Source organism: Dasypus novemcinctus, chromosome 1 (assembly GCF_030445035.2).
Source record: "Dasypus novemcinctus isolate mDasNov1 chromosome 1, mDasNov1.1.hap2, whole genome shotgun sequence".
Taxonomy (NCBI): domain Eukaryota; kingdom Metazoa; phylum Chordata; class Mammalia; order Cingulata; family Dasypodidae; genus Dasypus; species Dasypus novemcinctus.
In genome coordinates, this window is record NC_080673.1 from 126,457,626 (window position 1) to 126,482,056 (window position 24,431).

Below are 24,431 nucleotides of genomic sequence, written 5' to 3' on the forward strand. Positions count from 1 at the left end.
ATTAAAATGAGCTATCACCTTATAAATATCAGACTAGCAAGCACTCAAAAGATGAATAATGCTAAGTGTTGGAGAGGATGTAGAGGTACAGCAGTCCTCATGCACTGATAGTGGCGTATTCTGACCCTATTTTTTCAAATTAAGTACATGCCTGTCCTATGGTCCAGCATTTTTGCTCCTGAGAAAGTCTCTCTGGAGTCTCTAAGTGGGCACGTATGAGGCTGTATATTACAGTACTATTTGTGGTGGCAGAATGTCAGGAGGGTGCTGGGTGCTAAAGCTAAGGTTCCTCACTATCTATTGCTGAGAGTGGGTGTTTGAAATGTAGTGAATGTACACCATGAAGTATTATACAACAATTAGAAACAACAGATTAGATGTATATTTAAACATTTGGATAGATCTTAAAGCACATTGCTGAGTGAAACAGTTAAAAGACTGAAAAAGATGCAACGCAATACCATCTATATAAATTAAAAGTCAGGGAAGCGAATTTGGCCCAATGGATAGGGCATCCGTCGACCACATGGGAGGTCGGCGGTTCAAACCCTGGGCCTCCTTGACCCGTGTAGAGCTGGCCCATGCGCAACGCTGATGCACGCAAAGAGTGCCATGCCACGCAGGGGTGCCCCTGGCATAGGGAAGGCCCACACGCAAGGAGTGCACCCTGTAAGGAGAGCCGCCCAGCGTGAAAGAAGTTCAGCCTGCCCAGGAGTGATGCTGCACACACGGAGAGCTGACACAGCAAGATGATGCAACAAAAAGAGACACAGATTCCTATGCCGCTGACAACAACAGAAGTGGACAAAGAAGAACATGCAGCAAAAGGACACAGAGAACAGACAACTAGGGGGTAGGGGGGAAAAGAGGAGAAATAAATACAAATAAATCTTAAAAACAAAAAAAGTCATGCACACAAAACAAACATTTTTCCAGAACAAAATAAATTAAGAGATACATATAGGACACAATAGAGTGAGGGGCTCTAAGGTGGGGAAGGGGATGTGGCTGGAGACAAGGGTTAAAATAGAATGAATAAATAAGTAAAATAAGGAAAGGGCGTTGCACTAACCAGTGAAGAGAGTGGAATTTTAACTGAGAGGTATGATTGACTTGGTCATCTGTATCCAAGGTACAAAATGGGAGAAAGGTGATTCTCATTCAATATAAACTTTTGACATCTACTAAGATTACAGGCTTTGATTATGATGCAGTCACATTTAGTGCATAGAGTTTTTCAGCAATTTCTCTGTCCTCATGGATCACTTTTCCTTTGCCAACAGGATACTCAACTGACTTGAATCTGCTTAACATCTCCCTTTTTGGTCCTGGGATAGGGGTCCAGGTATTAGCTGCCTCCTCTTCCTCTAAGTAGGGTGTGCTTGTCTCTGATATAGTTTCACATTAAGAGGAGGCCTCATTCATTTGATTCTGCTAAATTCCAAAAATGCTACATGTCATTTAACCTTCCCAGCCAACCCATGATATATGTATTTGGTTGTTGTGTTGTGTTGGGGGGGTTGGTGGGGAAGAGGAAGACAAAGGAGATATCCATATAGATTAGAAGTTTAGATGATATTATTAAGAATAATATCAATTAGTAAGAAATCCCTTGAATATTCAGAATCTGTCCAAATTACTTCACCATAGAAGAATAAAGGTATCAAGGAAGAAGAGAATCACATCTCTCAGCCACCAGGAATCCACTTACTTTCTCCCCTTTCAGAAATGTAATTCGCGAGGAGTCAGAATTTCTTCTCTCGTCAAAGTCCTCCATGAGCTTAGCTGATTGGCTCTGAGTATAGCACCTCACTGATGACTCATAGCTCAGGTCTCCACTCCGAATGATAGGAACATGTAGGACACCTTCTTTCTCCTGCACTAGGAACAAGTCCTTGGCAAACTGCATGCTGGGCACTGGGTGAGCAGACAGAAAAACAGAGGTAGAGTTAGTGCTTACAAAGCCAGGGCCAGAGCCAGAGCTTCATCAGCAGCTGGACAGGGGGGCCCCACTGAGGGCCAGCATAGACTGTCAAATCACAGAGGAGAGATTTCAAGGCACGGACGTGGCTCTCAACACACGGGTCCTGCTCCCTCTGGGAACGTGGTGGCAATGAAACAGGATAAGCCAATTTCTTAAAATAAAATTTTATTGAGGTATGTCATTCATACATACATATACATAAACGGTATGTATATAGTGGAAGTTGTGAATTTATGAAAGAAACATGCATAGCTTCATACAGGGCTCCTGTACATCACCCCACCCTAACAGATTGCATTGTTGTGAAACATTTGTTACAAACTACAAAAGAGCATTGTCAAAATACTACTACTATCTATATCTTACATTTGGTGTACTTTTCCCCCAGCCCACCTGATTATTAACACCCTGTATTAGCATTATATATTTGTAATAATTCATGAGGGAAGGTTCTCATATTTGTCCTGCTAACCACAGTCCATCTCCCACCACAGGATTCCTTGTGTTATACAGTCCCATGCAGAATAAGTCAACTTTGCACCTGTCTTAACTCAGATAATATTGTCAAATGTCTAAGGTGCCAGGCAGGTAACATAAGTGAAGAAATGGGCCAGTTATCAGACAAATTTGGATAAAGACTTGGATACATAAGGATTCACTTTCCTCCTACCATAAGGAAAACAGCAGTGACAGTCTGATAATAGGTGGCCACTCAGGTTGAGACCGGGGACAAGAGACAGCAGGAAAGAGAAGAAGTTTTGGTAAAGAGAGGAATAAACCCTGGCCTGGCGCTCTTAGCGCCAACCATTTGTTGCCAGGTCTCATTTTTAAAGAGGCCAGAGATTTGCATTTCTATGTGACAGCTTCTAAATTTAAAACTAGCATCCAATTAAAATAGAAAAAAAAAAGAGTTAAGTATATATATATATGGGACTCCTGTATGATGATATGCATGTTTGCTTTGTAAGTTCACAACTTTTACCGTATACTTATTATTTATGTATGTTCATATATGAATGATATACTTCAAAACATTTTTTTCCTTTATTTTTAAAGGAGCTTTAGATTACCTAAATGTTACATAAAAAATATTGGGGATTCCCATATACCCTATACCCTCCCCTTTCCACACTTTCTCCCATTAACAACATCTTTCATTTCTATGGTACATTTGCTACAATTAATGAACACATATTGAAACGTTATTACTAAGCATGGTCTATAGTTTACATTGTTTTACACTTGGCCTCCACAATTGTATAGGTTTTTGACAAAATGTGTAATGGCTTGTATCCCTCATTGCAAAATCATGTAGAACAGTTCTTTTTAAAAAAAAAAAATATTTTTTATTTATTTCTCTCCCAATCCCCCCCTCCCCCAGTTGTCTGCTCTGTGTCCATTCACTGTGTGTTCTTCTGTGTCTGCTTATAATCTTGTCAGCGGCACCCAGAATCTGTGTCTCGTTTTGTTGCATCATCTTTTTTTTTTTTTTTAAAGATTTCCCCTGCCCCCCCACCCCAGTTATCTGTTCTCTGTGTCTATTTACTGCGTCTTCTTTGTCCGCTTCTGTTGTTGTCAGAGGCATGGGAATCTGTGTTTCTTTGTCTGCGTCATCTTGTGTCAGCTCTCCGTGTGTGTGGTGCCATTCCTGGGCAGGCTGCACTTTCTTTCATGCTGGGCGGCTCTCCTTACCAGGCGCACTCGTGTGTGGGGCTCCCCTACACGGGGGACCACCCCTGCGTGGCAGGGAACTCCTTGTGCGCATCAGCACTGCACATGGGCCAGCTCCACATGGGTCAAGGAGGCCTGGGGTTTGAACCGCAGACCTCCCATGTGGTAGATGGACGTCCTAACCACTGGGCCAAGTCCGCTGCCTTGTTGCATCATCTTGCTGGTCAGCTCTCCGTGTGTGTGGAGCCCCTCCTGGGCAGGCTGCACTTTTTTCGCGCTTGGCAGCTCTCTTCACGGGGTGCACTCCTTGTGCATGGGGCTCCCCTATGCGGGGGGCACCCCTGCATGGCACAGCACTCCTTTCGTGTATCACCACTGCGCATGGGCCAGCTCATCACATGGGTCAGGAGGCCCGGGGTTTGAACCTTGGACCTCCCATGTGGTAGGCAGTTGCCCTATCCGTTGGGCCAAATCGGATTGCCTAGAACAATTCTAATGTCCCCAAAGGGCCCCATTTTATACCAATTCTTTCCTCTTCCTCTCCTCAGAACCTCTGGTAACCACTGATATGTGTTAGTTCTTCCATTACCAGAATAATTGTAAGTCTACTTTGGTCCATGTTTGCATTCCCCTCTTATGTTTGTCCCTTTCTTAATCTTGAGGCTTTTTGAATGGTGATGCCCATTCTGCTTCCAACTGAGAGGGGCTTAGATCCCATGGGGCAGATGGATGGAACTATCTTGCTTGAGTTGTAGATACCCTTTGTATTTTTGGGATGGGTGTTGTCCATCATCATCCTTTTTTTGGTTGAGTCCCATGAACTGGAGAGTAGGTGTTGGCTGCAACTTTGTTGAAATTCAGGGCTCACCCAGCATATGAACAGCTGGAAGATTTAAGTCTCTGGAATATATATTTAATGAGTATAGTGCTATTTATAGGTTTCAATATATAGGACAGAAGAACCATGTGTAAGAAAATTATAGTTGAGTCTAACTCTGCTACATTGGGGGAGATGGGTTATTATATACTCCAATGTAAGGCCCACTGATAGGTGTTGATTTCCTGGGGTTGACTACCCTGCCTATAGTGTCTAGATGTCTCTAAGAACCCTCAGGAGCACCCCTGCTTGAGGCACTGTTAACCGTGGCAGTCAGTGAGATCCTCCTGCTATCTGAATAAGCGTATCCTCTGAAACGTACCTCCTGACTCACTTTGAAATCTCTTAGCCATAAAAACTCTTTTGTATTTAATATTTCCCTTTTTGGTCTAGGTCTTTTTCCAAATGCATCGTTAGTTGGTGCTGGGTATTAATGCCTCGGTGCCTAGGAAGCTCATCCTTGGGAGTCATGTCTCATGTTGGGGGGAAGGTAGTGAATTTATATGCTGAGTTTGGCTTATAGAGAGACCACATTTGAGCAAACAAGGAGGCTTTCAGGAGGTAACTCTTAGGCAATATATAATACTAGGCTACATTTTGATTTTACGAGAATAAGGTTCATAAATACAAGGATCAATATTAAGGGCCTGGCGTTATGATCTGTCCTTTGCTAGGTACTGCTACATACAAGATTTTTGCTAGTCTATGAGAGAATGTAGCAGGACTCCCCAGGATGGGAATTCGATATTCTGTGGTTATTGTGTGGGCCTCCACCTGCTGAGACAACACCCTATGACCACATGAACACATTCACATTCCACAGAGGCATGGGCTGGGTGCACCCCTCCCCATACATCCTCGCACCTACACCCTGCACCAGTGATCCTCTCCTACCATAGTTGTAGCCCTTCTGAATCTTCAAAAAAAAAAAAAAAAAAAAAGAAGTTCAGTATGGGCCAAAATTATTTGGACCAAATGAAACACATCTATGGGCTAAATCTGGACAATAGGCCCCCAGGTTGTGACCACTGCTTCAGAGTTACCTCTTCTTTTTAATTCACAGGGCCTCTTTGCATTTAGGGAGATGCCATAGCCAAACTGAGGTTAAAAACAAGGGCTCTGTATTCAACAGATCTGACTTTTCATCCCGACCCTGCTACTTATTTGCTATAGGACATATGGTAAGTTACTTTGGGGGAGCTGACCCAGAAGCTGTGATCACCTATTTCCTGGCCTCCTCCTGGATGTGCCCTGCCAAATGGGCAAGAAAAGAACAGGAACAGGAACAGAAAGGGGTAAATAATCACCTAAGCATCCTGCAAATCTTAGGTATGGTCAATGTGTGGAAAACTCTATTTGCCCCCAACCTGCCCACCGCTTAGAACTGTTGTAGTAACACAAAGTAAACAAATCCATCATCTGACCTAAGCCTAATAGTTACTATTCATTACCAAAGAAAATGCCAGATAGCTCTTAAAAGAACATCACTTCTAAAGGAACATGAACAGCTTTGGCATTAGGCGCTGCCCATCAACCAGTCAGGATACCATCACCCAATAACATGTCTGGCTGTTAAAAGGTGGGTGGCAGATGATATCACCTATCCCTACAGGAATGAAGCAAGCTTGTTGCCACATGAAGAACAACACAAGCAAGCAAGCACTTCTGCCCATGGCAGACCATCTAAGGCTTTAGATTTGTTTTGTTTGCTGGCCTGATTCACACAAGGAAGTTAAAAGTTGAAGTGGTAATGCTTAGCTTTTTGGGTTTTTTTTTCTTTCATATTTTAATCAATCCAAAATTCCTCCTAACCTGTAAAAAGATTCCTTTCCTTTACTTAAATATTGATCCTAAATATTGATCATTTCTATTTGCAAAAAAAAGGGAGCTTTGCTCCTAATCTTTTTTAAATAATCAACAAAATAAATGTAAACACCAATGCCTGGAACGTAATAAGCTGTTTATGGGTGATGGTTAAGTTGGAGATTTGGGGGAAGTCCTGTATCTGGCTCCCGAGAGCCAATGAGTGGGTTCATCACCCGGGTGTGTAAATAGGAGTATTGGATGGGGGCCGAGCTCTTTCCGGCCTTGCTCAGCATTACTTAGGCCCATCCCAGAGTCTAATTCCAGGAAGCTGAGCAGAAGAAAGAAAACAAAAAATTTCTGAGTTCTGAGACAAGCTACTTAGATGATTCAAGCCTGAAATCAGCCCAGTGGAAAAGGACGAACAGGGCTAAGATTGCTTCAGAAAACAGAAAGTTGAATTTATAAGGATCTTGAGTGACATTAAGCATTGTTATATCGAGGGCAGTGGCCAGCTAAAACTGCAGTATGAAAATTCAGCATCATAAGTTATAAAAACAGAGCACTGGACTTGGGTAGACTTGGGTTTTAACTCTGGCTCCATCATCTCTCCATGTGATCTTGGGCAACTTATTCAACCTCAATTTCAGGGCTATTGTAAGGATTAAAGAAAACAGATGTAAGATCTTTGCACTCTGGAATGTGCACATTAAAAGCACACAACAAGAGTTAGCTATTTCTAGGAAGAAGGATAACCACTGAACACTACAATGGGCTACTGAAACAGATTTGGGGATTTCGTCCACTGGGATAAATTTTGACTGTTGTTGTCTTCCTGAACTATGAGAAATCTTTTATTTAACATATTCATTTCCTAAGTTTGCAACACCAATGCCCATCTTTAGAGTATTGAGAAGAATTTAAATGGAGTCTTCTGTGTTGATCAGAGTACTATGGGGATTGCATATATTACTGGAGCCTGATTGGTAAGTATGATAAATTACAGCTGTGTCAAGAAGAAAAGAAATTGACATGTAATGAAATATACTATGGGCCAGGTACTATAGTAAGCCTTTTCATGTGTTTCATATAATTCAATACTTAAAACAGTCCTGTGAGGTAAATATTTTCTTCTCTTATTTAAAGTTGAGCAAAGTTAGGCTCGCTAACCTTAAGTCTCTGGCCTAAGGCTTTTGAGCCTAGGAAACAGTAAAACTGGGATAAGGTTTCAGAATTTAGAACTTGTTTTTATTTTTTACTTAATCAGAGAGAAATTAACTCTTTTCATGTGCAAGAATAAGATCAAGTCTTTTCAAAAATAAAACAAATAACTGAGCTATCCTTTCTTCTTGTTAACTTTACTGAAAGAGAAAACAAATAACCCACAGATAACTGCTACTGCACCAAAGGGGGCTGTTGGGGATTGAATCATGTTCTTCCACAAATGACATGTTCGGGGCCCAACCTCTGGTCCTGTGGTGTGAAGTCATTTGTCAATAAGACCTTTGAATATGTTATTAATTAAGGTGTGGCCAATGTGAATGAAGGTGGGTCTTAACATAATATGGCTGTAGTTCTTATGAGCAAGGGAAATTGGATAGGGAATGAGAAGCTGCTGGGAAGTCAGTGTCAGGATTAGGCAAAGATTTCTTAGCTATGACTCTAAAAGCACAATCCATGATAGAAAAATTCATAAATTGGAATGCATCAAAATTTAAAACTTCTGCTTTTTGAAAGATACTGTTAAGAGAATAAGAGGACAAGCAACAGGGAAGCAAATGTGGCTCAAGCAGCTGGGTGCCTGCCTACCACATGGGAGATCCTGGGTTCAGTCCCCAGTGCCTTCTAAAGAAGATGAGCAAGAAAGCAAGCTGAGGGAAGTGGATGTGACTCAAGCAATAGGCTCCTGTCTACCATACAGGAGGTCCAGGGTTTGATGCCCAGGGCATCCTGGTAAAGGCAAGCTGGCCTGTGTGGTAAGCTGGCCCACTCAGAGTGCTGGCCCATGAGGAGAGCTGGGGTAGCAAGATGATGCAACAAAAAGAGACATAGAGGAGAGATAACAAGAGACACAGCAGATCAGGGAGCTGAGGTGGCACAAGAGAATGATCGCCTCTCTCTCACTCCAGAAGGTCCCAGGATCGGTTCCCAGAGTCACCTAATGAGAATATAAGCAGACACAGAGGAATATACAGCAAATGGACACAGAGAGCAGACAATGGGGGTGGGGTGGGAAATAAATATATAAATAAATAAAATAAATAAATAAATAAATAAAATCTTAAGAAAAGCAATCAAGCTGACGCAGGCTGGCATGGTGAGCTGATGTAACAAGATGATGCCACGAGGAAACACAATGACAGCCACAAGCCAGGAGTGTAGGTGGCTCAAGTAATTGGGTGCCTCCCTCTTGCATGGGAGGTCCTGGATTTGGTTCCCAGTGCCTCCTAAAAAGAAGATGATGAGACACAGAGAGAACACAATGAACAGACACAGAGAGCAGACAGCATGTGCAAACAATGAAAGGGATGTAAATAAATAAATAAAATAAATCTTAAAAAAAAAAAAGACAAGCAACAGACTTGGATATTTGCAAAATGCAAATCTGTGTCCATAATATACAAAGAACTCTCAAAATATATTAAAAGTGGGGGGTAGGGGTGGGTAGACACACACAGCTCTATAGAAAAATAGGGGAAATATTTGAACCTTCACCAAAGAAGATGCGTGAATGGCAAGTAAACACTTGAAAAGATTTCAATGTCATTAATCATTAGGGAAATCATTTTAAAATCACAATGAGATACCACTGCACACCTACTAGACTTCTAAAATAATTAATTTTTTTTAAAAAGCTGACAATACCAAAAGTTGGTAAGGATGTGGAGCAAACTGAAATTTTCATATGCTACTGGTGGGAATACAAAATAGTACAACCATTTTGGAAAACAGTTTGGCTGCAGTGTATTATAATGTCAAACATAATTGCCAGATGACTCAGCATTACCACTCCCAAGTATTTACTCCAGAGAAATGAAAACCTATGCTCACACAAAAACTATACACAAATGTTCATATCCATCCTAGTCATAATTGCCAAAACCTAGAAACAACCCAAATGCCATTCACCTGATGAATGGATAAACTCTGATACATCCATATGATGGAAAACTTCTTAGTCATAAAAGGAATGAGCTGGTAATATGCAACATGGATGAATCTCAAATGCATTATTCTTAGTCAAAGAAGCAAAAAACAAAATTCTACATATAGCATGATTCCACTTAAATCACATTCTGGAGAAGGCAAAGTCTCAGGGACCAAAAACAATTCAGTGGTTGCTACGGTTCAGGATGGGGGAAAAAGTTGACTACAAAGAGGCATGAGAGAATTTGTAGGGTGTTGGAACTGTTCAATATTGTGATCGTGATAGTGGTTACACCACCATATACATTTTGCAAAACTCACAGAAATGAACACTAAAAAGAGAATTTTACTTTGTATATATTATATCTCAATACATCTGGTTTTTAAAAAAGATATCATTTTTAGACGTCACTAATAGGGCAACATAAGATGTCCCCTGAAAGCCTCCCTAGAGATTTAGTGAATAAAAGGACAAATCTCACTTTTCTAGAACTCTAGGAAATGGTAGAGCCTGGGGAAGGACTCCACAAATGCTAAACTGAAGGAAATGAAAAATATCAGGTGAGAAAATTCCATCCTAGACTGCTGGTCAGTTCCCATTCCCCTCTTCTTCACTCGGTCCTCTGCAGCTTGGGAGGTGCACAAGGCAGCACGGCCAGGGCCCTTCTGCCTACAGACAGACTACAGTGCCACTTAGAGCAGCCGGTTAGAACTCATGCATGTCTGGACACAGGGACCTAATTCCACCAGACCCAGGGTGGAACATGAGCTGCCGAGGAGTGCTGCATACACTGGGGCCTGTCAGGGTTGAGGATTCCAATAGAACTATTGTCAAGAAATGTTGTGGCTTTGCTCAATCCAGTTTCTGTCGGCTGGACCATCTAAGTGCAAAACGGACATTTCTGAAGTGACCTACCTTTCTGGTTGGACCCCATCTGGTTACCCAGGCTAATGGGGAACAAAGTGGAGGCAGAGAAGCCTCAAAGGAAAAAAAGGATGGGGCTAACCTGAACTGCTGTAAGATAAGAAGGGCCCCAGAATTGAAAATTGTAAGGAAAATGGGACACTCAGTGAAGGAAAGTATTTAAACAAATTATAGGACCGGGGGAGAAAATTCTACACAAAATCAAGTGGAACAGATCAAGATTCCTGAAGAGGAAAACAGAGGAAATGATGTGAAAAATTACACAAAAAGTACAATCTTAAAAATTATACTGTATATCCAGGGCAAGAATCAGATGAAGAAGAACTGAAAAAAATCCGAACAGTTAAATACTGGCTATTATAAAGGTCTATAATATGTTGGACCAAGCATCAAAGAAGAGTTGTGACACAAAGCCAATCAACAATAAAAACTTAGACAAGAGGGAGATATGGACCTTCAGAATTAACTCATCAAGATAATCAGATGCCTAGACAGCAGTAAAATATTAGAAGTCATACTAAGAAACAGGAAGATATGGCTCAGTCAATGGAAAAAAGTAGACTTTCAGAGAAGACTCAGAAGTTAGAACAAATAAACATGTTCAAACAAATTAACAAAATCAATTCAAGGAGATGATGAAAAATATAAAGAGCTAAAGGATATTAAGAAGATAATATGTGAATATAAAGAAGAATTTCTAACTATAAAAAGAAACGTAACAGAAATTGTGGTGATAAGGGGCAAAATAGTAGAGAATTAAAAATAAATAGTGGCATACAACAGCAGATTTGGGCAGGAATAAGAATCAGTGAACAAAAGACAGGACAATTGAAATAATACAATGAGAAGAACAGTTAGAGAAAATAATAGAAAAGATTGAACAGTGTCTCAGGAATTGGAGTCATAGCATTGAGCATACGAACATACATGTCACTGGTGTCCCAGAAGGAGAAGAATATTTGAGGAAATAATGGCTGAACATTTCTTAACTATTAAGAAAGACATAAATATACATGTTCAAGAAGCACAACATACTCCAGATAGAATAAATCCTAATAGGCCTACTCTCAGATACATACTAAATAGAATGTCAAATGCCAAAGATAAAGACAGAATTCTAAAAGGTGAGGGAAACGTGGTCTGACACACAGAAGGGATCCTCAGTAAGACTAGTGCCAATTTCTCATCAGAAACCATGGAGCCAAGAGGGCTATGATATGTTTTATTTAAGGTACTGAAAGAGAACCTGCCAGCCAGAATTTTTTATCCAGAAAAGCTGTCCATAACTCTGAGGGAGAGTTTAAAATATTCACAGATAAAAAGAAACTGAGAGAGTTGGTCCACAAGAGACCTACCCTACAAGGAAAGAGTGGCATGGAGTACTTTGAAGAAATGAAGATCATCAGTAAGGGTAACTAAAAAGGAATATGCAAAACCCAGTAGTACTCTATCCTCAACATATAACTATACTCTTTAATTCATAAAAGAATCCAAATATAATTGAACAAGAAAAAGGCACATTTCCTGAAAATGGACTGGCAAAATACAAAGTGGTAAAATGAGATAAAGCAACATAAAGTGGGGAAGACAGGGATATGGGAACAGACAATGTGTCTGTTACTGAAGTTAAGTTGGGGTCTTCTCAAATTAGCAGGTTATATTTGCATGTTATGTAATTCAAACCCCAGAGTAACAACAAAGAAAGTATTTTAAAAATAAACAAAAACAGAAATGAAAAAGGAATCAGTCAGATACGGCCCAATGGATAGGGCATCTGCCTACCACATGGGAGGTCTGTGGTTCAAACCCTGGGCCTCCTTGACCCATGCGGAGCTGGCCCATGTGCAGTGCTGATGCGCACAAGGAGTGCTGTGCCATGCAGGGGTGTCCCCGCGTAGGGGAGCCCCACGCGCAAGGAGTGTGCCCCGTAAGAAGAGCCGTCCAGAAGGAAAGAAAGTTCAGCCTGCCCAAGTATGATGCCGCACACACGGAGAGCTGACACAGCAAGATGACACAACAAAAAGAAACACAGATTCCCGGTGCCAGTGATAAGGATAGAAGTGGACACAGAAGAACACAGCGAATGGACACAGAGAGCAGAAAACTGGGGTGGGGGGTGGCGGGGAGAAATAAATAAATAAATCTTTTTTTTTTAAAAAAGAGAAAAGAAGAGAGAGACAAAAATATATGACACATAAAAACCAAAGGACAAACTGAATGAAGTATTGACTTTACAGTAATAATACTGCATGCTAATTGATTAATCTCCTCAATCAAAAGACAAAGGTTAACAGAATGGATTAAAAAAATGACCCAATTATGTTGTTTACAAGAGACTAATCTTAGAACCCAAAGGCACAAAAAGGATGAAAGTGAAATGATGGAAAAAGATAGTCTATCTAATAGTAACCAAAAAAGAACTGGGGTAGCTATGCTAATAATCATACAAAATAGACTTTAAGTCAAAAGCTGTCATAAAAGACACAGAAGGACATTTTATATTAATAAAAGGGGCATAGGAAGAAATAACAATCATAAATATTTATTTATTTTTAAAAGATTTATTTATTTATTTATCTCCCTATCCGCCCATTGTCTGCTCTCTGTGTCCATTCACTGTGTGTTCTTCTGCATCCACTTGTATTGTCCGGCAGCACTGGGAAATTGCATCTCCTTTTTGTTGCGTCATCTTGCTGTGTCAACTCTCTGTGTGTGCAGTGCTACTCTTGGGCAGGCTGCGCTTTTTTTCATGTGGGGTGGCTCTCCTTGTGGGGTGCACTCCTTGCACATGGGGTACCCATACGTGGGGGCACCCCTGTGTGGCACTCCTTGCATGTGGCAGCACTGTGCGTGGGCTAGCTTACCACATGGGTCAGGAGGCCCTGGGTATCGAACCCTGGACCCTCCATATGGTAGGCGGATGCTCTGTTAGTTGACTCACGTCTGGGATGCTCCAAAATACATGAAGCAAACTGGCAAAGCTAAAGGGAGAAATAGACACCTCTACAATAATAGTGGGAACTTCAATGCACTACTCTCATCAATGGGTAGAACATCTAGACACAAGATCAAAAAGGAAACAAAGAACTTGATAATACAATAAATGAACTAAACCTAAATAGCAGAACATACATTCTTCTCAAGTGCAAATGTTCATCAAAAAACAAGTCTCAATAAATATAAAAGAATGAACTTATACAAAGCATCTTCTCTTACCATAATGGAATGAAGCTGGAAATCAATAACAGGCAGAGAACTAGAAATTCCACAAATATATGGAAGTTAAATAACATACTCTTAATCAATGGTCAAAGAAGAAATTGCAAGGGAAATCAGTAAATATCTTGAGACAAATGAGAATGAGAACACAATATATCAAAACTTAGGGATGAAGCAAAGGCCCTGGTGAGAGGGATTTTTATAGCTTTAAATGCTCACATTAAAAAAGAAGAAAGAACTAAAATCAAGCACTAACTGCACACCAGGAAGACCTAGAAAAAGAACAGCAACTCAATCCCAAAGCAAGTAGAAGGAAAGAAATAACAAGATTTAGAGCAGAAATAAATTGAGAATAAAAAGCAATAGCAAGAATTAACAAAACCAAAAGGTAGTTCTTTGAAAAGATCAATAAAATTGAAAAACCCTTAGCTAGACTGAGGGTTAGAAATGAAAGGGGGGACATTACTACTGAACCCACAGAAATATAAAGGATCAGAAGAGGATACTATGTACAACTGCATGTCAACAAATTAGACAACCTAGATGAAATGGACAAATTCCTAGGAACACAGGAAAAATCTACAATGACTCTAGAAGAAATAGATGACCTCAACAGACAAATTACAAGTAAAGAGATTGATTAAGTCATCAAAACCACCCAAAAAGTAAAGCCCAGGACCAGATGGGTTATAGGTGAATTCTACCTACATTCCAAGATTTAACACCAATTCTGCTCAAACTCTTCCAAAAAGTTGAACAGGAAAGAACACCAGCTAACTCATTTTATGAGATTAACATCACCCTAACGCCAAAACCAGATAAAGATAATATAAGAAGTTAAAATTACAGACAAATTTCCCTTTTGCATTTAGATGCAAAAATCCTCAACAAAATACCTGCAAATCGAATCCAATAGTATAACAGAATTATACACCATGATTAAGTGGGTTTTATCTCAGGTATGCAATAGTAGTTAACATAAGAAAATCAATTAATGTAATATACAACATTCACAAAACTAAAGAAAAAAACCATGCAATCATCCTTTCTTGATAAAACGCTTAGAAAAGTATGAATAGAGAGAAACTTGCGTAACATGATAAAGGCCATATATGAAAAACCCACAGACAACATGACACTCAATGATGTAAAACTGAAAGCTTTCTCTCCAAGATCTGGAACAAGACAAGGGTAACTAACTACTGTCACCACTGTTATTCAACATTGTACCAGATGTTCTAGCCAGAGCAATTAGGCAAAAAAGAAATAAAAGGCATCCAAACTGGAAAGGAAGATATAAAACGTTCGCTATTTGCAGATGACATGATCCTGTATATAGGAAGTCCTGAAAAACTACAATAAAGTTTTTAGAGCTAAGACATGAATTCAACACCCCAAAATATATATTCTGCATTTTATAATCAAGTAATATATTCTATATTCTAGTAAGGAGCAATCTGAGGGGAAATCAAGATAAATATTCCATTTACAAGAGCAACTAAAAGAATCAAATATCTAGGAATAAATTTAACAAAGGATGTAAAGGTCTTATGTGCAGAAAACCACAAAAGAAATCAAAGAAGACCTAAATAAATAGAAGGACATTCTGTGTTCACAGATGGGAAGACTAAATATTGTTTAGATTCTCCCTTGCCGTACTCTTGCCTGTGGACCTATCCTGTCCTCTGTGCGCTGCTGTCGCCATTTTTCCTCTGCCATGTGGCCACACAAGTAACCCTGGGGACTTATAATCTATAGTGGGGAATTGTAGCTTGTAAATTAGCCCTCTTCACCCCTTTTAATTCCCTTCCTCACTACCTGGGACCCCTACTCTGTTATTTTCTGTTGTTTTCTCCCATTTCTCTTCCCTTCCTACCCGAATAAATTACTGGCCTAACTAAAAAAAAAAAAAATTGTTTAGATGTCAATTCTACCCAAAATGATTACAGATCCAATGCAATCCCAGTCAAAATTCTAACAGCCTACTTTGCAGAAATGGAAAAGCCAATTATCAAATTTATTCGGAAGGGTAAGGGATCCTTTCAAAAGGATCTTGAAAAAGAAGACAAAGTTGGAGTACTCACACTTCCTGACTTTCAAGCATACTACAACACTACAGTGGTCAAAACAGCATGGTACTGGCACAAGGATAGATGTGTCATCTAATGGAATTTAATTGAGAGTCCAGAAACAGACTCTCTATAGCCAACTGAATGTTGACAAGGCTGCCAAGCCTACACAATTGGGAAAGAAATGTCTCTTGAACAAATGGTGTAGGAAAACTGGATATCCATATGGGAAAAATGTACCAGGACCCTTATCTCACACTATATACAAAAATTAATTCAAAATGCATCAAAGACTTTAAATAGAAGAGTCGGGATTATAAAACTCCTAGAAAAAAATGTAGGGAAGCATATTCAGGATCCTCGGTTAAGTAATGGTTTCTTATACTTTACACCCAAAACACAAGCAATGAAAGAAAAAACATAGATAAATAGGACTTCCTCAAAATTAAAAACCCTTGCACATCAAAGGATTTTACCATGAAATTGAAAAGACCTACTCAAAGGGAGGAAATATTTGGAAAACAATATCTCCAATAAGGGTTTAATATCCAGAATATGTAAAGAAATCCTTCAACTCAACTATAAAAAGACAAACAACCCAATTTAAAAATGCACAAAAGAATTGAATAGACATTTCTCCGAAGAGGAGATAAAAATTGCTAAAACGCACATGAAAAGATGCTCAACATCACTAGCTGTTAGGGAAATGCAAATCATAACCACAAGGAGATACCATTTCATACCCACTAGAATGTTACTATGAAAGAAACGGAAAACTACAAGTGTTGGAGATGATGTGGCGAAATAGGAACACTCATTATTTGTTGGTGGCAATGTAAAATGGTGTAACAACTGTGGAAGACCGTTGGGCAGTTCCCTCAAGCAGCTGAGTATAGAATTACATATGAGCTGGTAATCCTGCTATTATGCATATATATTCAGAAAAAATGAAAGCAGGTACTTTGCTTTGTGCACAGGCCATTATTCACATTTTGCAAGAGATGGAAGCCAACCACATATCCATCAACCAGTGAAAAGATAAACAAAATGTGGTATATACATATGATAGAATAGTATTCAGCCATAAAATGGAATGAAATCCTGATGCATTTGACAATGTGGATGAATCTTCAGGACATTATGCTGAGTGAAACAAGCCAGATGCAAAAGGACAAATATGGTATGATCCTCCTGAAATGAACTAATTATAATAAGCAAATCATGGAGTTAGAATCTAGAATGTAGGTTACCAGGGGATTGAATGGCGGTAGAGAATGGGGATCTGATGCTTAATTTGAACTGAATTTCTATACAGTTTCAGTGTAAAGGTTTGGAAATAGATGGTGGTGGTGGTAGCACATGATTGTCAGTGTAATTAACAGCACTGAAATATGTATGTGAATGTGTTTGAAAAGGGAAGTTTTGGGTCATGTATATTACTAGAAAGAAAGAAGAGAAAATGGGACTGTATAACATAATGAACCCTGTTGTAGGCAATGGACTGGGGTTAATAGTACACATATAAGAATGTTCTTTCACGAATCATAATAAATTTATGATATTAATACAAGATGTTAATATTAGGATGCTGTGATGGCTAAGTTAATGTGTCAGCTCAGCCAGGTAATTGTGCCTAGTTGTTTGGTCATGCAAGCACAGGGCTAATTTTAATACAAGGACATTTAATCACTAGTGACTTTACTGCACAGATAGCTGACTACATTGACATCAATCAGGGAGATTGCTGTCAACAATGAGTGACACTTTATCCAATCAGTTGAATGCCTTAAAAGGGGAAGTGATTTCAGCATTCAGAGAGAATTTCCTGGCTTATCTTTGGATAGCCAATGTCTCCCAGAACCTCATCAAGGACCTTAATTGGACTTTCATCAGAGCCTCTGGTTTGCAGCCTGCATGTGGAACCTGGACTTGTGCATCCTCATGGTCATGTGAGAGACTCTTATAAAATCTCTTATTATTGACAGTTATCTCCTGTTGATTCTGTTTTCCCTAGAGAACCCTAACTAATCCAGATGCTATATGGGAAAAATACTCCTAAAATAATGTAAACTATGGACTACAAAATAAAAGAGCATTGGAACAACTGGCTTTTCAAAAAAAAAAAAAAACTGGATTCTATAAAAAAAAACTTTCAGTATCTAATTGTGTAGTTTGAGGCTTTTATGTACTCCAGAAAATCATGTCCTTAGGGGTAATACATTTTTGTGAGTATAAACCTATTGTAGATGGGACCTTCTTTTGATTGGTTTACTCCAGTAGGGGAATGACCTAGGGTGCATCTTAATCCTTTTATTGTAGTCCTTTATTACATGATTAATACAGAAAGAGCCAGAGAAAAAGCCCCAGGAGCAAAAAGAAAGCCAAGAGAAACCAAAAGTTAAGCCAATGAAACCCAGAAGAGAAGGGGTACCAGCAGATGCTACCAAGTTCTTTGCCATATGACAGAGTCCAGCATCACTGGCAGCTGGTCTTCAGGGAGAAAAGCTTTGCCTGATGAAGGCCTTTTTAAAAGTTTTGTTTTTGTTTTTAAATTTTATTATGGAAACTTTAAAGCATATACAGAAGTGAAGGAAGGGTAACACACCCATCTGTAAAACAGGAAAAGTTTCATCCATATGTCAGTGTCATGATGACACATTTATAAAAACATGAAAGTGTTCCGAAAATAAAAAACTGCAGTCCACTTTCAATCAGAAGGCAGCTTGCTCTCTGGTGTATCTTAGCTTTCAAAATGCCAGGAACTGCTAAATGATTTACTTCATTGGCAAAAATTTTTGAAAATGACCCAGAAAAGGAAAGAATAAACAACAGCTGTAGATAAGTGTTTCAGTTTGCTAGGCTGCCAAAAACAGATACCATAAAATGGGTTGGCTTTTAACAGTGGGAATTTATTAGCTTACATGCTTACAGTTTCAAGGCTGAGAAAAATGTCCAAACCAAGGCATCCTGCTTGAGTGGTGCTTTCTCCCTAAAGACTGGCTGCCTTCTATCCTGGACCCCTCTGTCACATGGCAAGGCATACGGTGGCACCTGCTGGACTCTCCCTTCTCTTCCAGGTTTTGTTACTTTTGGCTTCTTGCTTCTGTGGCTTTGTTCTCCCTGTATTCATCCCATTTATAAAAGAATCTAATAAGAAGATCAAGACCTACCCTGGGCCTTGACTTAACTGAAGTAACCTATTCAAAAGGTCTTACTTATGATAAGTTTTATATCTACAGGAATGGATAGGGTTTAAGAACATAATTTCTTGGTATGAAGACTTCATTTGGACATTTTCACAGTCTCAGAACTGTAAGCTTATATGTTTATTAAATCTCCACTGTAAAGGTCAACCCTTTTCTGGGATATTGCTTTCAGCAGATTCTAGCAAACTAAAACACTAAACGGCTAAAAAAATAGACAATGGCAATGAAATGCAACACATGACCCTGGATGGGACCCAGCAAGAGAGGAAAAAAGGCTCAAAGGAACATTATTGGGATATAAGAAAAAATTGATATGTAGACTGTAAGCTTTATATCAATGCTAAATTTATTGAACATGCTAACTATACTGAAGTAGCTATATAAGTGAATATCCTTATTCTTAGGAAATATACATGGCAGTATTGAATGTTTAAGGAGCATGATATTTACAATTTACACTCAAATATTCAGAAAATGGATTGATAAATAGACACAAACTGATAGAATGATATGGCAAATGAGGCAAAATGCAAAACTGGTGAATCAGGATATCTGGAGGGTCTAGGAGTATGTTGGAATTCTCTGTATGGAGTTTGAATTATTTTTTTAAACAGTCCTGTAAGCTTTAAAGTATTTCAAAATTAAAATTTAAAAAGGTACTATTTTGTATGTGTGCATTCGTGTTTGTATTTGCTTGTTTTCTTCTGAAGGACACACAAAACTGTTTAAAATGGTTTTCTGCAGGGCAGATAATTGGGGGGTTGGGAGGTAGGGGTAAGGAGAAGACAACTTTCTTAGTAGACCTTTTTTCCTGTTAGAATGTTTGCTGGATACATGAGTAATGTATTTAAAAATAAACAAAAAATATGAGGGAACACCCTGCTGTGCTGCCTGTTCCTTTACTGTTGAGTTTTCAGTCACTGGAAGGGTCTTAGGGTCAACCACTGGGATGCCGATGAGGGTCCTGCTTTATGTGGGAGCTGACTCCATCTTCTCCTTTTGACTCTAGAAAGGGACAAATTCTAAACGTCATCATTTCTTCCAGAGAAGTATCTTTCATATTTGTCCTTGTCTGTACCTCCTTGGTTACTTAGATCTTTATAATCTATTGCTCTACTCCAGGGACATCCTGTATGGACTCCTCACCTCCACATCTCCTCAGTGGTGAGTGAGAGTTTGTTCATATACTGTGTCCACTTGCTTCTGTACATCCTATACAGTACTGCCAGAATTAGTTTCTCAAAACAAAAATCCTATCACTCCTCTGCTTATCAGCACCTATTGTTCTCCCTTGCTTGCAAATTCCTTAGCCAGGAATATGAGGCTTCTCCAAACTGTCTTTCCATTTCATTACCATCTATTCATCCCCTTCCATGCTGAAAGCAAAAGCGAGCATTCCACTGTTTGCCAAATATGCATCTTTCAAAATTTTGCACTTTGTATATACTTTATCTCTCCATTTGAAATCCTCTTTTTTATATCATCCATTGGCTCAACTCCTATCACACCTGAGGTCTCCACTTAAATAGCACCTCCTTTGTGAAATGTCCTATAGTTCTCCCACACACACTTTCTGTTTGGTCTCTTCTGCTCCCATAATACTGGATTTACAGCACTATTAGGGCATTTATCATAATCTATTCTCATTTTTCTGGCCCTGTCCTCAGGAAGCTCAATGTCAATTGGGAAATAAGACCCTTACACATAGTAGAATATCAGTATGTGTAAGGGTCTTATTTCCCAATTAGATATTGAGCTTCCTGAGGACAGGGCCAAAGGTTATACATCTCTATGTGCCTAGTAGACTACCAGAAAGATGAACAATCCTCTCTCCCATAGTTATATGTAAATACATGCATGCACACACATACATATTCCCCAACACACACATTCATGTTTCTTGTATGAAAATGTGAAAGAGTTCCAATGAGTTCCATATACAGGGAAGTTAAGGTATAAAAATACAGTCTGAATCACCAGTTGGCATCTCCAAACCTTACCATCCTGGAATGTGTCATTAATTGCTATGATAGCCTGGAATGGTTTGGTCAATTCTGCTCCTTGTGCTGAGCTGAGGAAAACCACAAATGTCTCCAGTCCTTCAATTACTGGATACTGAGCATCATCCAAGATAGTCAAGGTGCAAGACTGGAAGAAAAACCAAAGCAAGTCTTACAGAGGACCCAACACCCATATCCCTTTGGGAGACTAAGACAAAAGTAACAACTTGCCTTTTTTTGGTGGTGTTAAAGCAAATTCCCTCAATCCATAAAACAAAAATTTCTTTATTACTTCCCCTGTGCCTGACCAGGGGTTTTGTTTATAGATATTTACTTCAAACAAGTGCAATTTCAATCCTAACCCTGTATTGCTGAATGTTTGATGCTAAAAATATCACTTGAAGAATTTGTAGAAAATCCCCTCATGAGTCTATTCTTTTATTTGTACATTTTTTGTTTTGTGATAAAGGAGGGAGACTAAGGACAATATCAACAGACCCATCCAGCCTTAGGACTCTGCAGTCCTTTGAGTGATATATACTCACCTGCTCAGTGACACCAGGTCCAAATTCCACTTTCCTAGAACTGGGAACATAGTCAACCCCCGGAGTGGCAGAAGCTGGGTCTGAGGGCCGTGTTGCACACCAGACAGATGTGAAGATTGAAAGGTCAGCACCATGTCGGATGACCGGAATCTTCACGGTGCCTGAAATGAGAGTCACAGAAAATCCACAGGTTTTCAAGAGCAATGTTCTTCTTTACAGCAGCAGCAGCAGCAGCAGCAGCTTTATTCCCCTAGCTTGTCTAATTTTACTTCAGTGATGCTCCCACGCCCCTCTGAGGATGGCAGAGGGGTGTCACTACCCCTCATTTTACCAAAGCGAAGATCAAGAGAAGACCTGGAGAAGGGATTCATGCTGGAGAGACACCCCTAGGGCTGAGGGGTTTTGTGGTGTCACAAAGGAGACTGTTCACAGACAAGGAACTTAAGAGGAGGGTTCATCAAGAAACATCACAAACCTATTAAAGGAAAAAGAATTCAGAAAGGAGGGCCTCAGGGATAAGCAAGAAAATAGTCAATTAAGGAGGAACCAGCGAGGGGACTCTGTGGGGCCTGAAGCTGAATGCTCCTAATTAAATGTCCCTAACTGGGTTGATTTTCCTATTTTATCCAAGTGGTGTACACATCATTTACTTGAACCATATGTGCTGCTTATTGCTTATCTTAGCAATGAAGCTCATTTTCTAATCCATGGTACTATCACCCTTTATAGTATCCAAATAATACATACACATGAAGGTTTTTAGGTATTTTTACAATCAAGATCAAAGAAAAGCTATGTGAAAAGCTCATCAACTACCACATTTTTTTTTTTTAAGATTTATTTATTTATTTATCTCTCTCCCCTCCCTCCTTGTGCGCATCAGAACTGCACACGGGCCAGCTCCACACGGGTCAAGGAGGCCCGGGGTTTGAACTGCGGACCTCCCATGTCAACTACCACATTTTTCTAGTCAATATGCTGTGAGATGAAATGCAGTGATGGCTAGGAATTTGTGGTACAGAAAAGGAAATGTGGTGTAGTAAAAAGTTGGGTTGTAATCCCAGCTCCAGCAATATATTAGCTGCTTGAGCTTTGAGGATTTATTTAGCATTTCTGGGCCTCTGTCTGCTTTTCTCTGAGATATAATGATTATAATTTAATATTTCACAAAAGAGTAAATGAGACTGCATGGGATACACATGGCATGATGCCTGGCATACAGTAATGCTCAGAAATATTGTTTGCCATTATCCCTCAGTGTCCCTTCAAAGAGATGAAAGAGGTTGACCAGTCCAGGATCAGGAGGTGCTTAGCACAGTTGCTGCCACACAGTATATCTGACAGCAGAGGACTTTGAGGGTCTTATGGATGGTGGAGCCACAAGAGGGAAGGAGCCCGGGTCTCTGAAATACTATTTGGAAGAAATCTGTATACCAATTGTTTTGGGCTACTTTATGAATGAGAAACAGCCAGTGCCTTAAGATACTGATACTTTGGAGTTTGTTTGTTTCACCCAGCTGGCAATACCCTAAATTACACATCCCCATCCTCAACAGAGCACATTCCCCTCTTCACAAGCCACACTGCTTTAGTACCATGCTCTTCCTCTGGGCCATGGAGGTCAGACAATGGAGCTCGAAGCCAGCCACCCCCTTCCCTGCCATCAATAGCTAGAGCAAAAAAGTGGATGGACCTCTCTGTAATTCACCATCTGCCATTCTCAGTTCAGATTCCAAACATTATATAATGCTGCAGACCAACAATGGTGTCATTGAGGAAGGACGTTCTCAATGCCATAAGGGCATTCTCAAAACCTGGGAGAAAACTGTTTCAGAAAGGGATCAGGAGATGGGTGAAGGAACCTCAGAGATGCTCTCCATTACCTGCATCCTCGCTGACAGTGAACGCTGTGTTGCCCAGGGATACGGTGGAGGCATCATTGGGACCACTAATGAGCACCTTGGCAGATGCCACCCTTCCGATGCGGGCATTGTCGGAAGTATCTGCCAGGGCAATTTCAAACTCTTCTTCCTCTTCGTACTCGCTGTCATCAATGAGCATGACATCACAAGTTGACATGGTGACACCAGGCCCAAATATCACACGACTCTCAGCAGACATCCCTCTAGATTTAAAGTCAGAGCCTGATTCCAGAGCATAGAGGCTGCTTCCCATAGCCGTTTTAGGGACTGTGTAGCAAATTGCAGATACAATGCTGCTTGAATCTCCTGAAATACAAATGGCATGAAAACCAAATCATTTGAATGAGCAGATTAAAAAGTCTCTGGTAGTATAATGAGCTTCGTTCCCTCTGACACATCCTGTCACTATTTCTGTTCAAATTCTGACATGAAACCTTCTTGAATTGCAGTTTCTTTTAAGCCTGTAGTATGAAGCACTCAAGGGTTTAATATACCCCAGATATTTCACCAACCTACTTAAAATGAATTTCCTATTCCGTGAATTTTTGTGTTCTGTTAATTCACAAGACTCATTGCCCATATCTAAGACCACAGTGGGTAGAAAAAGAGCAGACATAGGTGGTACTTTAAGTCACAAAGTAATTGTCTTGAAGGTAATGCTATGAGCATGGTTCGCTGTCTTTCTGAATATACTTCTGTACTTTAATTCCCTGAGAGAAAAAAGCCTGTCGAATAGAATAATATACCAAATGTGGTTAAATGTTAAAAGTTGGCAAATCTGGTTATCTGGGTAGTAGACATATTGAAGTTCTCTGTGCTGGTCCTGTATTACTTTTATAACTGTTCTGTTAAGTGTGAAATGATCTCAAAATGAAACATTAAAAAACCTATTTTTTAAAGGACAATAAATAAATAAATAAAGCCTGCCTTTCAGTACAAATGACTTCACTTACTGGGGCTGCCACTTCACTCAGTGGACGCCTGCACAGGGGCTGGCTTCCTGGCCCACAGTAATCAATGAGGCTAGCTTGTTTTCTGAGTAGCAAATCACCAGCATTTTGCA

General features: G+C 39.8%; 1 protein-coding gene across 1 annotated transcript in view; it reads right to left on the bottom strand.

Annotated features, from left to right (window-relative positions):
- FRAS1 (Fraser extracellular matrix complex subunit 1) overlaps positions 1-24,431 on the bottom strand; it is a 537,120-nt gene that overhangs the window by 52,292 nt on the left and 460,397 nt on the right. The window contains exons 56-59 of the mRNA XM_058296546.1: positions 23,330-23,674; positions 21,447-21,607; positions 20,902-21,049; positions 1,712-1,917 (exon numbers count right to left, since the gene is read on the bottom strand). Coding sequence (XP_058152529.1) covers positions 1,712-1,917; positions 20,902-21,049; positions 21,447-21,607; positions 23,330-23,674 — 860 coding nt within the window. The remainder of the gene's footprint in view (positions 1-1,711; positions 1,918-20,901; positions 21,050-21,446; positions 21,608-23,329; positions 23,675-24,431) is intronic.